The 15,524-nt window shown below is 42.3% G+C and overlaps 1 protein-coding gene across 1 annotated transcript in view; it reads right to left on the bottom strand.

Moving 5' to 3' along the window:
• Positions 1-8,237: 8,237 nt before the first annotated feature.
• The window catches only part of ADAMTS15 (ADAM metallopeptidase with thrombospondin type 1 motif 15), a 37,859-nt gene continuing 30,572 nt past the window's right edge, over positions 8,238-15,524 (bottom strand). Inside the window, exon 8 of the mRNA XM_027835268.1 lies at positions 8,238-12,125. Within this exon, the coding sequence (XP_027691069.1) occupies positions 11,351-12,125 (775 nt within the window). The 3' untranslated portion in view covers positions 8,238-11,350. The remainder of the gene's footprint in view (positions 12,126-15,524) is intronic.

The raw sequence follows: 15,524 nt of genomic DNA on the forward strand, positions 1-15,524 counted from the left end.
GCACTGGCAAAGAGATCCCTACAATCCCCCTCTGATCAGCCACTCGATTCCCCCTCAGTCTGTGGGCCAGAAGCTCAGGAAAAAACCGCAGCCCCAGGCCGCGCTCAGGACTTGCGGCTGAGACCTAGCTCCTCTCTCACCGCAGTAACAGACTTTTCCCACTGACCTTCTAAGTTGTCTTTGGCGTTTCTGGGTTGAAAAGTCTGGAAACCACTACAGCTGCCCGTGATTCAGTCCTCTGAGGCCTGCTCCAGGTTTGCTGCGGCCTACACGCCCACACCGAACTGCGCTCCTCTCCCCGCCCGGTGCAATATGCTTTTCTGATCAAACATCCAGGCTGTCTTTGGCTGGAAATTTGTTTCACTCTGTCTTTTTGTGGGTTCTGCTGCTTTAGAATTTGTTTAGAGCCATTTTTTATAGGTATTTGGAGGGCTTTGGGAGAGAGCTCAAGACAGTCACTGCTTTCCCTCTGCTGTCTTGGCTCCGCCCCCCAATTGGAGCATTCTTTGTCTTGTCACCCCTCCACAGGCTAAATGTTTCATCTCATTGCTCTATAGGTGTCTCAAGAATATGTCAGAACTCATAGGCCTCCTGGACACTATTACTGTCTATCCCTAAAGGATTGTAGATTTTCTTTTCTTCTCCCATCCTAACAGTTTTGGTTACCCTCCTGTTACAAGCATCCCTATGAGGCAGTATCTCCCTGAAAATCTCATCCTGAGAATTTCAACTGAACTTGTCCTTGAGGCCCAGAGGCTCAAAGCAATAAACCAAGAGTCTGAGCCTTCAATCAGACATGGCCCTATTACACCATTTACTAGGGATGATGTAGAGAGAATTCCTGTTTATGTATGAATTAGATTAGATAAGCTCTAATGTCTCTTCTAATAGAGATTTGTGACTCTGTGTTAGAGCAGCCTTGTGTTTGCCTGGTTTCCTATAAGGCAACCTGTACTTTTAAACTCTTTTTCCAGGACAGTGTCAAGAAAATAACAGCAATCTTTTCCTTTAGAAATTCTGCTTGTATAATAGTTTGGCAACATGGGGATTCCCCTGTGCCCTTTGCGACAGTTCATTCATTCTGATACAGTATATGTTCAAGAGAACTTATTTTTCTCTGCCCATCTCCAACATGCTCTTCCATTCAAGCCCAGTATATTAAAGCCTTGGATCCATTATGGGTAACATGTGTTGTTGAAGCACACATAGTCATAATACCCCATAACCCAATGATGCTGTCCCTGGAGTTAATATAACTTTGTTTAACATATGTTTCTGCTATTCCTATCCTGAGATATGTGCATTGAAATATATTATATACAATGCATGTATGACTGAAAGATACAGGGGGTATATTAAAAAATAAACCTCTTTATATGGCCTATGCTGAAATATATTTTAAATACCATGTAGTTGCTTTCACACTAACGTCTGTGGACAATCTTTCCACCTTCTCCCACCAATCTATTTTGTTTTTAGGCTCCGTTGCCCTTTATGATTGTGGCTTCTTGGTTCCAAGATATCCATAAAATGCTCAGTTTGGAGTGGAAGAGGGGAGTAAGATAATGTATTTATTGTCAGGACTTGAAGAGACTATTAGCCAAGAGGACAGAAGGTATTAACTGAAAAATCAGTAGCAACTAGTTTATTTCCCTGGCTTGAGGCAGAATCAAACTTTTAAATGCCAGTTCTCCCAACATAAAAATTTTTGAAAACCAGATTAATGTTGAAAGTATTGATATCTAATCTGTACTACCAGAAATGTCCAAGTCACCCTTCCTTGGATTCCTTTGCCTCAGAGGGATATTAGCATATTGCAAAGTACTTCTCATGGCTATGCCTCCAACCCACCACCAATAATCTCTCTCTAATCCTTTCATAACTGTAATATTGAAATTGCATCCCACTATGGGGTGAGCAAGCTAATATGAGTTAACAATACTAATATGACAACCAAAAAAAACCAATGGAAAGAACAATGGCTCTAGAATGAGAAGACATGGGTTCCAATCCCACTTCTGAAGCTTACTACCTGCGGGACCTCAGATATTGGCCTATGAGGTCCCTCCATATCTAGACCTATGACCTTATGTTACATTAAAAGAATAGTGAAGACTATAAAGCTGTGCATGCCTTTTGATCCAGCAATATCACCACTAGGTCTGTATCCCAAAGAGATGCAAAAAAAAGGGGAAAAGGACTTATTTGTACAAAAATATTTATAGCAGCTCTTTTTTTGTGATGACAAAGAACCAGAGATCAAGGGGATGTCCATCAATTGGGGAATGGCTGAACAAGTTGTGGTATAAGATAGTAATGGAATACTATTGTACTGCAAGAAATGACAAGCAGACTTACACGAACTGATTCAAAGTGAAGTGAGCAGAACCAGGAGAACATTGTACACAGTAACAGCAATATTGTGTGATGACCAACCATGAATGCCTTAGCCATTCTCAGTAATGTAATGATCCAATACAGTTTCAAAGGATTTATGATGAAAAAATGCTGTCTACCTCCAGAGAGAGAGAACTGATGGAAATTGCAGATTGAGGCATACTATTTTTCACTTTATTTTTTTCATGGGTTTGTTTTTGTTTTTTTTTGGTCTATGTTTTCTTTTATAACATGACTAATATGGAAATATATTTTGCATGATTGCACAGATATAACCTATATCAAATTGTTTTCCATCTCAAGGAGGGGGAAAAGGAGGTAGGAAGAGAATTTGGAACTCAAAAATTTTTTAAATGAATGTTAAAAATTGTTTTTACATTTAATTGGGGAAAATCCTGTTTTACTTGACCTTATCAGATCACATCTGGAAAGTGTTTGTTATAGAAAGGATATCAATAAACTGGAGTATATCCGAAGGAGGGCAACCAAGATAATGAAGGACAATGCTTTATGATGGTCTTAGCCTGGAAAACAGAAGATTTAGATGGGAAATGGGAAGAGGTAGGAGACAAGATAACTACCTTCAAGCATTTGAAGGGATATCATGAAGAAGGCCCATACTTGTTCTGCTTAACCCCGAAAGGGGGTTAAAAACAACGAGTGGAAGTTGTGAATTTATTCTTCATGTCAAGGGGAAATCTTCCTATTTATAGGTATATGAAAGTGAAATGGGCAGCCTTGGATACTAGTGGGTGTCCCCTTACTAGAAGTGTTCAGAGAGGCTGAATGACTAGTTGTCAGGTATGTCATGGAGGGGATTTTTGTCCTAGTAAAGGCTAGACTAGATGACCTCTGAAGTCCTTACCAACTGAGATTCAGAAATTGATTTTGAAGATTAGATTGCAAGCTCCTTGAGGGCAGGTACTGTCTTTTGCATTTTTTTTATCTCCAACATTTCGCACAGTATCTGGCACATAGTAAGTGCTTAATAAATGTTTGTTAATTGACTGACTGACTGACTCCTTCCATCTCCCAACCTAGATGTTCTTTAAGGTCCCATCCAGGTCTAGTATTTTATAGTTTTCAAATAACCTTTTAATAATAATAAATAAGGTTTAATTAAGAATAATAAGTTTATTAATCTTTTACCTTCTATATTGACTAAAGCTTTTTGAGGTTCAATCTTTTAGCTCTTCCCACCCTAATCACATCTGTGTGGTAACTAGTCAGTTTAGGCTTTGAATGTCATGCCCAAGGTCCTTAGGAGAAGCCCCAAAACGCAACAAACCAAGAGTGAACATTTCCTATTAAGAAAAGATTCAGGTAAAGTTTGGCTATTTTCTGTCAGCTGAAGGTGGATGGGAAAAAATGTTTTTTAAGAAGCAGGGAACATTGCATCCTCTGAAATAGCCAAGTAACCTTTCATGGCAGCCCAGGAACTGACAATAATAATGCTAGCCTTTCCCAGGAACATGGAATCCACTTCCTTCTAATCTATTGGTGGTGACCTTGGGCAAGTCAATTTTTAAAAATCATTCCAAACTTAAAAACATCAAACTAAATGAGCATTTCCATATGCAAAGTACAGTCAAAAAAAAGACAGTTGTCCGTGAAAGTATGACTCTCTATTACATATAGCTTGTTTTTCTTTTTAAGTATATAATAAATTCAACATGTAACTTTCTAAACTGTCCTGCTTGTCTGTGGATTTTCTGGCCTTCCTTCTGTTCTTTTTTGTGCATTTTTTGAGATTTCTTTAGCACCCTCTACACACCACCCCCCAACTTTGGGGCATACTCAGTTGTCATTTCGTGTAGTCTACAAGTACATGGAAAAACTATATGGAAGCTATTCATGTAGTTCACAACTAAATGGAAACTTGGAATGGACAGGTACTACGATGGAAGGGATCTCCCCCCAATATACACATTTCAGAGCATGTGCAGAGATCCTCTGACTAATTCCTGTCAACTGTGATAACTAAGGGGTTCCTACTATATAGTAACAAAAAAATCTTTTAATTGACTGCTAAACCAGGACTTGGTGTAGAGAATAAAGGAGTAACCTCCACTCCTCAGCCGTCCTGTTCCCTGGGTGGATTTTCAGTGAGGAAGAAGCTGGGTGCTTCTTTCCCCTACCCTGACATCATTTATCACTGAACAAATTATATCTCTGTTTCTTTTGTCTTTATTCTTTCCTGGTGTTAAGCAAACCAAGTATCCAGAAAAGAGAGTGTCCAAGTGATTGATGAGACCCAAATACCCATCAAAGCTCTCAGAGACGTCTCACTGGCAACTAGAACTGGTAGTAGCAGCAGCAGCAGCAGCCCAACAGTGTCTAGCTGAGCAAAGTAGTCATTGGTTCATCACCTGTACTACCCACTCCCCAAAGAGACCCTGGTAGGAACTCAATACCCCAAGGGTTGAGAGAGACCAAGGGAGTGTTACATTCTAACAACAATCCTTTCTTTCTTTTCCTTTCCTTTTTTTTTTTTTTTGGCAACACTATGATTAGCTCACCTTTTGCCTCTCTCACCCTCCTAGTTGGAAAAAAAAAAAGGAAAATCAAAGCCCTTTAAACAAATATGCACAGTTAAAAAAAATTTCCATGTTGGTTATATCTGAAAATACATTGCATTCTGCATCTTGAGTCCACCACCTGTCAACAGGTAGGTAAAATGTTTGATCATTGACCCTCTGGAGTCATGTTTGGTCATCGCATTGATAAGAGTTCTTAAGTTTTTCAAAGTTGTTTTTCTTTACAGCATTGTTGTTATTATATAAATTGTTCTGGTTTTGTTCACCTTGTTCTTCTTCAGTTCTCACAAGTATTTTGAGCAAATCATTCCACAACCTTGGGTTCCAGTTTTTTTCTCTGAAAAATGGGGAGGCTGTACTAGAAGTCATCTCTAAGGCCTCTCCCAGCTCTAAATCCTATTTTTCTTTGTCTTAAGAGATAGGCTAATTTCTCCCATTTATTATGACGGATACTTCCAGTGAAATCCCTCCCTGCTCTCTTGCCCAGGCTTCCACAACAGTAGATAGAGATGCAGGCAGATGCTCTATGAGATCATTTGATCTTCATGGACACCTCTGCTCCCTTAAAGGTAAAAGAGTTCCTTCCCAAAAATCATTGTTACATGTAGCCAAATAAATGGTCTGGTTGTGTTGCCAGCAGTTACCTGGTCTGCCCTCCTCTGGACCCAAAGCTTAAAGTCCTACACCACCACCCCTCCTAGTTAACTGGGCAGATGGCCCATGATCTGTGGAAGGATCTGTACTTTCCCTGAAGAAAAGGAAACAAGAGTGACCTGAGTCCCAAGAGAGTGACACCAGTGAGGTCATCTCACCCTATCAGAGCTGTTCATTGGAACTACATAGCACTAGCCCTACTCTGCCCAAATCTGCAAGGACTTTGTTGCAAGGACACTTCCTGCATCTTTTGTCTCCTTCTACCCTCTTTTCCTCCAAATCTGTGCTCTTTTGGAGACAAATCGGTCTGCCTGTTCCTTGGAATGCCTCTAGAAGCCAAGAACTCTTATCTCCTTCAGCATTCTGGTCTGCATTAGGAATGTGGTTTGCAAATAAACCCAGAAGAGAAGGAGACCTCAAAAACTGAAATGGAAGTATTTCCTGCGCAGAGGGGGGAGGAGGAAAGGGGCAGCAGAAGTCATCTGATTGTCTTGAGTGGGAGAGGATGGATGGATGGCTGTTGGGTTATTGGCACTGCAACTGGGTTTGCAACATAATTTGATTCTCTTGCAGTCACGTGCTTTGGAAAGTTAGAAGATCTTGTTTGAAACTATTTTTTGCTGCCATTGGCTCATGGGGGAGTCTCCAAAGAGGCCAAAAGGAAGACGCTTTGCTCTTCTAGCGCTTGTTGGTGGGACTTGAAGCACTGTGGCTGACTCATTCAGCAAGAACTGGGGAGGAGCCAACAAGAAATGGAGAGACTATTCGGGGTCACACACATTGCAGATTGGCGTGCCAACTCAGGCTGCTAAGCATGTTGCCAGGACTTGACTTGGCCACAAGAGCACTATCGAGGGAGGAAAAAAAAAAGCCTTTTTTGCAATCACCAAATCTACATCTCTCCTGGGGCAAAGGAAGCATCCCCCACTGGAGTATGAATTACAGAGCAAATTGTTCCTGCCTCCTTCCAAGATCCAGCCATGATTAGGAAACTTCTCTCTGCTCCTGGAGTGATTTCAAAACAAGGCCTTCTCATCTGTTTGAGATGGTCTGAGTATTATCCTGCCTGGAGGCATGGAGATGATCTACTCAAAAACCTCAAGATCTCTTTCCAGGCCTAGGATTATCCAGTTACTACGGTGATATTTTCCAAAGCACCCTCCCCCCTAAAAAAAAAAAATCAGGGTACATGGAATGACAAAGGCTATTACTTTGGCAAAACCTAAATTATAATATAATTATTAGCAACTTAATTAAATGTTATTAATATTTAATAATATTAAATTATATTATTTAATATAATATTAAACTGTTGATTTTATATAATTAATATATAACATTAACTATGTGTGTTAATAATAGCTAACATACATAGCACTTTTAAAGTTTACAAAGCATTTTACATAGATGATCTTATTTCATCCTCACAATGACTCTGTGAGGTAAGTGCTTCTTATTCCCATTTAACAGACAAGGAATCAGTGTAGAAGTTAAGTCACTCATCCAGGGCCAAAGACCTATTAAAAGTCTGCGACAGTATTCCAACTCGGGTCTACATCACCCTGAGTTTGGCACACCCCACAACATCACCTAGCTGGCCTAGTAAATGGCCACGGTCAGAGCAGTACATACGGCCATCAGGCCCACAGTACTATGACTACATCGATGAAGGACCTTATAGCCTCTGTTTTTGAAGGCTCCCTCTCACAAAAGGCCAAAGAAACCCTGGTCTCTTGTGTCTGATGGCTAGGAATAAGAAAATGAGCCTGAGCCCTCAGATGCTGGAGTTTAGGAGCAGGAATTGGAGCCCAAACTGTGATTTTAAAACAAATTACTACATTTGCCTGTTGAACTTCCCAGAGATGTCTTTTCAGATACTTTATTTCGGTGTGGGAATGACCTTGAGTTTCCAAAGGCTATGTAAAAGGAAGCTCTAGCAGCTTCTGCCACCACCTGATAGTAACCACTGCAGCAATAGACCTTTTCTGCTATCTGGAGACTGGCTTAGCTGAGTACAAAAGGCTCATCCATAAGTTAGCTATGGGTGATGAAATTTTTCATCATGGTAACTCCTTAAAATAAACGAATATATAACATATACACATACATATATACAAACAAGGTATATGTGCATATGTACACATGCATATATACACACACGTACATGTTTTTATATAAATGTTGTTTGTTTTTTTTTGCTGAATCAAAGGGTTTTCTTGGTTGTTTTGTTTTTCAGAGTCACCTAGTTAACCAGTATGAACCAGAATAGAATCTATATATTTTTCCTAACCCCTCTTAACGTACTAGTGCCTTGCCTTCTACTGATTACCTCCAATTTATCCTGTCCATAGTCATGCATAGTTTTTTGTGCATTTTTGTACAGTTTTGTTGCATAGTTCTTTGCATGCTGTCTTCCCTATTAGACCATGAGGTCTTGACAATAGAGACTATTTTTCCTTTTTTTGTAGCCCTGGCACTTTTAGCCTAGCGCATAGTAGGTACTTCATAAATGCTTATTGACTGATTGATTTTTTAAAATATGCTATACTAGAACTAAATTAGAACATCAACATATTCTCCCAACTGAATAGATCCTTCATTCAGCTTTGGGAAATGTCTAATGAAGAGATAAAAACAGTGAGACCGGGCAAAGATTTTAAATCCTTACAACTTTATTAGGAGTGGCTGTTCACAATTCATTAGCCAACTCCCAGGTATACACAGTATACATAGCCCAGCCAGTACCTAGGCTCTGCTGTCCTTCTGCAGTACGCAGGGCGTAAACAAAGCAAACTTACCACACACACAAACACACACACATACCCCACCCCCCCCCAAAGGGAACAAAAACAAAAACAAATTCCACAAGTGACAGTAACAAGTTCCGGTATTTTGGGGGAGCCGGTCATCAGGTGGAGGAACACAAACAGCCCCTTAGGATGCCCCCTTGCAACCTCCACCCTGTCCCACAGCACAAGGTCAGTAAGGTGAGTGCTAGGGTAAGGCTCCTACAGTCAGTGCACAGGAAGGAGAAAAGGGATGAGACCGAGCTAAACCCAATTCCTATTTGTCTCCAAACCAATGGAAAAAAACTTGGCTTTTTGAGGGGCCCTCCTAGACCTGATCTCCAAAAATCTGTCTCAAGTTCAATCTCTGCTCAGTCCTGGAAGACATAGTTTGATTAGTGGAATGTTCATAGTCAAGGGCAACTTCTAAATAAGCTACCTTGGTCATATTTTTTTTAGTAAGAAAGAAGAAAAAATACCAACAACTAGGGAAAAAAAACTTCTGGATCTGGTTTGTGTCAGGAACAAGAAAGTATGTTCCTCCTTAAAGACCCACATGAAGTGAAAGATAGTAAGGATTCTCCTTCTAAGAGGTCAGTCACCCTGGTGAAAGCCTCATCCATGCCCCTGCCTCTTCTTCACAGCACCCACTCCACCCCTGACTCCTAGTGAGATGCACTAAGAATGAAGTGTCCTGCTCTGTCATTTAAGTCTCCATCTCAGTTCTTGTACTCCTTGTCCCCATTAAAGGTCTCTACTTTTCATCACCCAATCGGTCATGGATATTTTTCCCCTCCTAAAGGAATTCTACCCTTCAGTTCAAGCCCTAAGGAGAGGCTAGAGGGGAGGAGTTCATTTAGTGGTTGATTGATTGGTTGGAGGAATCAAAATCCTCTCCCTAGGAACCCCACCTTCTTTAATCCCATTTGGGGAACCCCACTACTTGGATCTGGATCTCAACTCTAAGGAGCTCATCACTGAGCAATCAGACATAGGAGACCCTATAACTTGTACTGGGATGACTTTATTCTGTAGGAGAATGCTATGTAGTTAGGAATAAGCTTCCATCCCTAACACCACAGTCTTCTCTCTAACCCACAGTCAGCCAAGTCTCTTTAGGGCCCGGGGAACCATGGAATATAAGCATAGTTTCTATTTCCCCGGCATAGGTCACCTGAGCCATCTGATTTGTAGACTCTGAATTCAGCTGAAATGCCTTCCCTCAAGGCTACAAACATTCTTAATTAAAAAAAAAAAGTCAGGGGAATTCATGTTGTGGGTTCAGATTGGACTAGATGGCTTCTCAGGGATCTGTCAACTCTGAAATTCTATCATGGGTGAAACTACAAGCTTCATGATATTATCCTCTAAGGAAACCTGGATTGGGGTTAGGGAGGGATCCTGTCTCAAAACTGGGAGGCCTGCCTGGTGAAAGGTTCTGACATTTCCCCCAAAGACATCCACTCATCTTCATGGTCCATACAGCATGACCTTCTGAGAAGGGCACTCAGCTCCGGGATAGTAGGGTCACCACTGCCTAGTGTGTGGTAAGGAGGTGGAAGAAAGGAGAATAGGGGTACCCAGAAAGCAAAACCTGAGGTAGAATTAACCCCATTTAACAGGTGGGGAAACTGAGGTCCAGGGAGGCAAATAAACATACCAAAGGCCACACAGCAGTCTTGATATCAGGGAAAGCACCTCAATGCTCAGCACCTTGCCCTAAGCGCTCTCTGGTTCTGACCAGTGGGCCACACCATCCGTCCTCTGAGGCATCACCGTCTCCAGGGATATGAAGCTATGGTCACGCTGAGGGCAGTTTGGGCTAACAGAGAAGGTGAAGCTAGGTACCCTTTGTGGGCCCCTCTGGAGAGAAAGGGCCATTCACTCTGGGGGAATAGCACCTTTTCTGGGTGAGACCCAGAAGAATCTTAAAGCAAAGAGATCCCGGAGATACATATAGGCCAGCCTCCAACCCCAGTGACAGCAGCTTCCTGTCTGGAATTTACCCCTTAGGTTTCCTTCCACTGGCCATTGGCTCTGGTACAATTTCCAGGATCCTGAAGCTGATTTTCTTTTTTCAGCCCAATCCCTCTTTCATGAGGATCTAGACTTTCTCAACTTCCATATTCTCATGCTATTCTCAACACAAAGGACTTTTCATCCCTACAAAGCTATAGAGGTTATTCCTCAAAGATGACTTCCACACCCCACCCACAGCTCCAAATGAATACAATACTTTATAAACCCGGAGGGTTTGAGAGGAGGGGAATGTTTTGGGGGACCATGAAGGAGTAAGGAAAGTTGGGAGATTCCCTGAAGACTCCCTCTATATCCCCATCCCCCCATGATGAAAATGACCTCACCATTATGGTATCTAATTATTTCCCCCTTTCCCTTAAGGTCTCCTTATCCTGCAAAGTTTTGAGTTTGTTGGGTTAGGGTTTTTGTTTTTTTGGTTTTTTTTCCCATTACCAGTCAGAAAAGAAAAGGGAAGTGGGTTGCAAGCACCGTGAAAACCTGCATTGTTCAGAGATGGTGCAAGAGCCCTCAGGGCCCCCTGAGGGTGCCAGGCTGCCAGCCTTGGCTCTTCCCGCAGCCTGCGGCCTCCTTTGAGGGAGTGCCACAGTACCTGAAGTTCTGCCCTGGAGATGCCCATTCTCCAGGTCTCTTTTTAAACTGGGCTCCAATCCTTCCAAGCCCAGTATGCTCTTCTCTCAGGTTCTCCCACCTATCCCCCCCGCACCTGGGCACTGGAGGAGCCTGGCACGAGGTAGACTGTGAGTTTAGTACCACTCTGCTCAAGTGAGGGAGGGTGAGGAAAACCTCTCACCCCTGTTCAATAGTCCTTAGCTCCTGGATGTGAGCTGGGTCCTGAGGTGACCCCCCTGGCCAGTGCCCACCGTGCCAGCTGACCAGAATGCTGATGGCCCTAATGTGAGGGTGGGGAGAGTGAGGGGGTGGCAGAAAGAGCCTGATTCAACATGGTCTCAGGGTGCAGAAATCCAACTCCTGGGGTTTCCGACGAAGGTTGCATTGGTCTCTGGCCAGCAGCCGTCCCCCATGGCCTAGACACCTCAGTGGTCGTCTCTTAAATCCCCGGCCACAGCTCTTGGAGCAGGGAGACCAGGCACCTGTCTCCCAAGTTGGACAGGGCTCCCCACAGGGCCTTGTCTCTGTTGGCCTCTGGACCGTGTCACAGGCAGAAGCAGCAAGATGTCCTGGGGAGCCCCGGCAATCCACCACACGTTTCTGCAGTCCACTCCCGCAGCTTACAGAGCAGCTCCCCCAGCTGCCCACCACCCAACGAGCTGAAGGCCTGTTATCCTGTTGTTCCACCTGGTTAGAGAGACTGAGGACGCTGTTGTTGAGCACAGAAAATCCCCGGTTGTCCTTGCGATAGGCAGACTTGTCCTCCCGGGGTTCCTTGGGTAGATAGAAAGAGTATCGGATGCGAGGTGGGGTCATCTTGCCAACAGAGAGTACCTCCACAGTTAAAGGTTCCAGGATGGGCCTTGATGCCTGCAACCTCTCTACTGCTGTGCTGGTCCCGCTGTAACGGACCAGGCTGCCCTTCACCATTAGGTCCCGTTCCACAGCAGACACCACAAAGTGCCCATTGAGCAGGTACTTGCCTTGCCCATTCTTCAGGGCCAAGTAGTTGTCATCACTGATCAAGCCTTGGTAACCCCGCTGGCGGATGTCAATGCTTGAGGCTCCTGCTGGAATAGCCACCACAAAGTTATAGCCATGCCTGTGTGAGAAAAAAAAAGAGAGAGATAGAGAAAGAACAGGAGTTAGAGATAAGCTTTGATAGGGTCAGGGTTCACAGAATCACTCAATTTAACAGTTGGAGGGAGCCTCAGAAGCAGTCTAATCCAACCCATACATGGAAGGAATCCCCACTGTAATCCACCTGACAACTGGTTTGTCCAACTTCTGTTTAATTCAGGTCAATTCTGAAGAAAAAATTCAGACCACTTCACAGACTTGACCTCAGAGCCCATCCAGTCCATCCTATACTAGAACACTGTACCCAATAGGTAATCAAGCCTTTTCTTAAAGAGCTCCATTAAAGGGAAACCTAACAGCCTATAGTAGACATTTCCAATTTTGGATAATTCTCATTTAAATTAAGCTTTGTTCATGACCAAAGGCTGCATGATATGATGAAGTCAGGAAAATCTGGGATCAGCTTCCATCTCTGACACATTATATATGGCGGGCCCCCTGGCAACTCTAAGACTATAAATTGCAGATAAGACATAAATTGCTGATCTGCATTGGTGGAGGCAATTTTAAACAGAGGCTTTGCTCCATACCAATGATATCATAAGTCTCAACAAAAGAAAAAAATTATTCAGGATATAGTAAAAAGAACCTTGAACTTTGAGTCAGGAGACCTGAGTTCAAAATCTAGCTCCAACACTTTGGAATATAGGATTTGGAGCTCAGAGATTACTTCTTAGCTGTGTGACTATGAACAAGTCCTCCAGCCTTTCTGAGCCTCAATTCCTTCATCTGTAACTGAGATAATAATATTTGCACTACCTACCTCATAGGGTTGTTGTAAGAATCAAATGTGATAATGTGTAATTTGCAAATCTTAAAGGGTCATTTATGTAAATGATGTTACAAATGAATTGACAAGCATTTATTAAGCACCAGCTCTGTACCTGGTATTATGATATCCCTAAATTGAGGCAGCATGGCATGGTGGATAGAAAGTGGGTCTCAAAGTAAAGAAGACCTGGGTTCAAATCCCACTTCTGACATTACTTGTCTGTGTAATTCTGATCAAGTCACTTAATCTTGAAATGCTCTAGGCACCTATCTAAAACTGTAAGTTGCAGAGAAGGTCCCATCATGCATTGGTATAAAAAAAAGCATGGACCCAATCCACATTCACCTATTCCTATGATTTTTTGTTGTTGTTGTTGTTGTTCAGTTGTTTCAGTTATGTCCAGCTCTTCTGACCCAATTTGGGGTTTTTTTTGCAGAGACATTGGAGTGCTTTGCCATTTCCTTCTCCAGCTAATTTTACAGATTAGGAAGCTGAGACAAACAGGGTTAAGTGACTTGCCCAGGTCACATAACTAGTAAATATCTGAGGCTGGATTTGAACTCAGGAGAATGAGTCTTCCTGATTTCAAGACCCAGAGCTTTATCCACTATGCCACCTAGCTGCCCTATTCCTATGATCACTTGCCTCTTTGTAAAGATAGCTAGGTTGGAAGCATCCCTAACCCTACAGCCTTCCCAAACTAACCAGTCCTAAACTGACCAGTCATTGCAACAATCACACCCCAGCATTCATTACTATCACCTCTTCATATCTATGCTGATGATCTGAAGCTTGCATTACACAGAATTTTGGATAATTAAATATTAATTTTCCATTTGTTTTGACTTACAGTTTTTGTTGTGGGGCGGGGGGGATCAGTTGGTTTGGATATTGTTGTTTCTGCAACCCTGGATTTACCTTCTTGACTGTGGCTTGGTTAGTCTAAGACTAAAAGGCATTTGTAGTTGCAGAACCAAGTATCAACTAGGGAAGATGATTCACAGGCAGAATTTCTCATGGCTAAATCATGCCAGAGACCATCCTTGAGATGGATAATTTCCATGCAGGTCAGTCTATGTAACTCCCTATGGTTCTTGTTTGTGTATTGCTTGCTACATATATGGTTTGGCCCTGTTAGCTTCCTGAATACAGCAACCAAATGTCCTCTCACTTCAAGTCTGCACACAGAGAGGGCTCAGTCCGAAGGGCAATTGAGTCACCTCTCAGAGAGACTCAGCCAGGGGTAGCCCTCCAAGACCTAAGTTCTCAGTGTCAATGTATTCCTTGTCAACCTTTGTGTCCCTCCCCTTGTCAAAAAACAGAAAACAAAAACAAAAACAGAGTTTGATAGCAAAAGGGGAGAGACTGTCAAAGAACAGACTTTTTCCCAGACTTGAACTTGAGATAAGTAACTGTTCTTGGCATTAGTGTATTCACTTGAACACAGAAGGCAGGCCCTCTAGACTCTAGAGGTTCTCAAAGTGAGTGATACCACCCCCTAGGGAAGTACAGAAATGATCCAGGGGGTGTTAGTAGCCTTGGGTGCAATTGGGGGGTGTTGAATAAAAATAAGAAGGTAATAGAAGCATAAGGAAAGAAGAGAAGAAAATTTTGAAAAACTGTTCATACATGTTTCATCTGTTGTATAACAGAGTTAAAGTCATAGTGATTACAAGATTTTCCAAATAAACACACAAAATGCACATTATATCCTATCAATGGTCAAGTCCACCAACAGGTCTTAACAAGCAAGTGTTGGCAGGAGAGCAAGTTGTACATTGTGGGAAGTCCAGCATACATCAGCAGGAATGTGTATGTAATGACTTGTTTACAATATGATACTCTATGGTTACATGATGCAATATTGCATCATCAAAATTTCAATGCAGAAAAACCCCACAAATCTACAATAAATTATTAAATTTAAGATGTATCATTTTTTTTAAAATATATTTTATATGTTTGTGAAATTATGCAAATTTTTAAAAAACCATTAAAGGGTTAAAGAAAGTAGATTTTCAGGGGGGCACTGAGTAATTTTTTTTTTGAAAAGGGGTAGGTAGGCCGAATAAGCTTGGGAACCTCTGCCCCAGAGAACTGGAGTCAACAGGCTCCATACGTCCAAGATCTTAGAGGAAACCAGGGATTCAAGTCACAGTTTTCTAGGCAATGAAAATCCACATCACTCATTGGTCCCTATTCCAAAGCTACTCTTCCAATTCATATCCACTCTCTTACATCAAACCTTCCCCCAAACCTGAAGAAATGTCAAGAAGCCTAGGAGAAAGACCGGAGCCTTTATAAGAGGACACACCCTCTGTCCTATGTCACCTGTGTGCTCACCTTATCTCCCAATGTGCCTTGTTTGGTTTTTGTTTGTTTTTTAATCACATGAAGCACCCACAATAGTACCTTGCAAATAGTAGGCATTCAATAAATACTTGTGAAATTTACGTCAGAGATTTGGGGATAAGGGAAGCACTACGTGCTAGGCAGCGAGGTGGCAAAGTATGTATACAGAACGCTCGACATGGAATCCAGAAGACTTGAGTCCATAACTTGCCTCAGACTTTGCTAGCTGTTTAACCT

The sequence above is a fragment of the Vombatus ursinus genome, unplaced genomic scaffold (genome assembly GCF_900497805.2).
Source record: "Vombatus ursinus unplaced genomic scaffold, bare-nosed wombat genome assembly UNPS02014813.1, whole genome shotgun sequence".
Classification (NCBI taxonomy): domain Eukaryota; kingdom Metazoa; phylum Chordata; class Mammalia; order Diprotodontia; family Vombatidae; genus Vombatus; species Vombatus ursinus.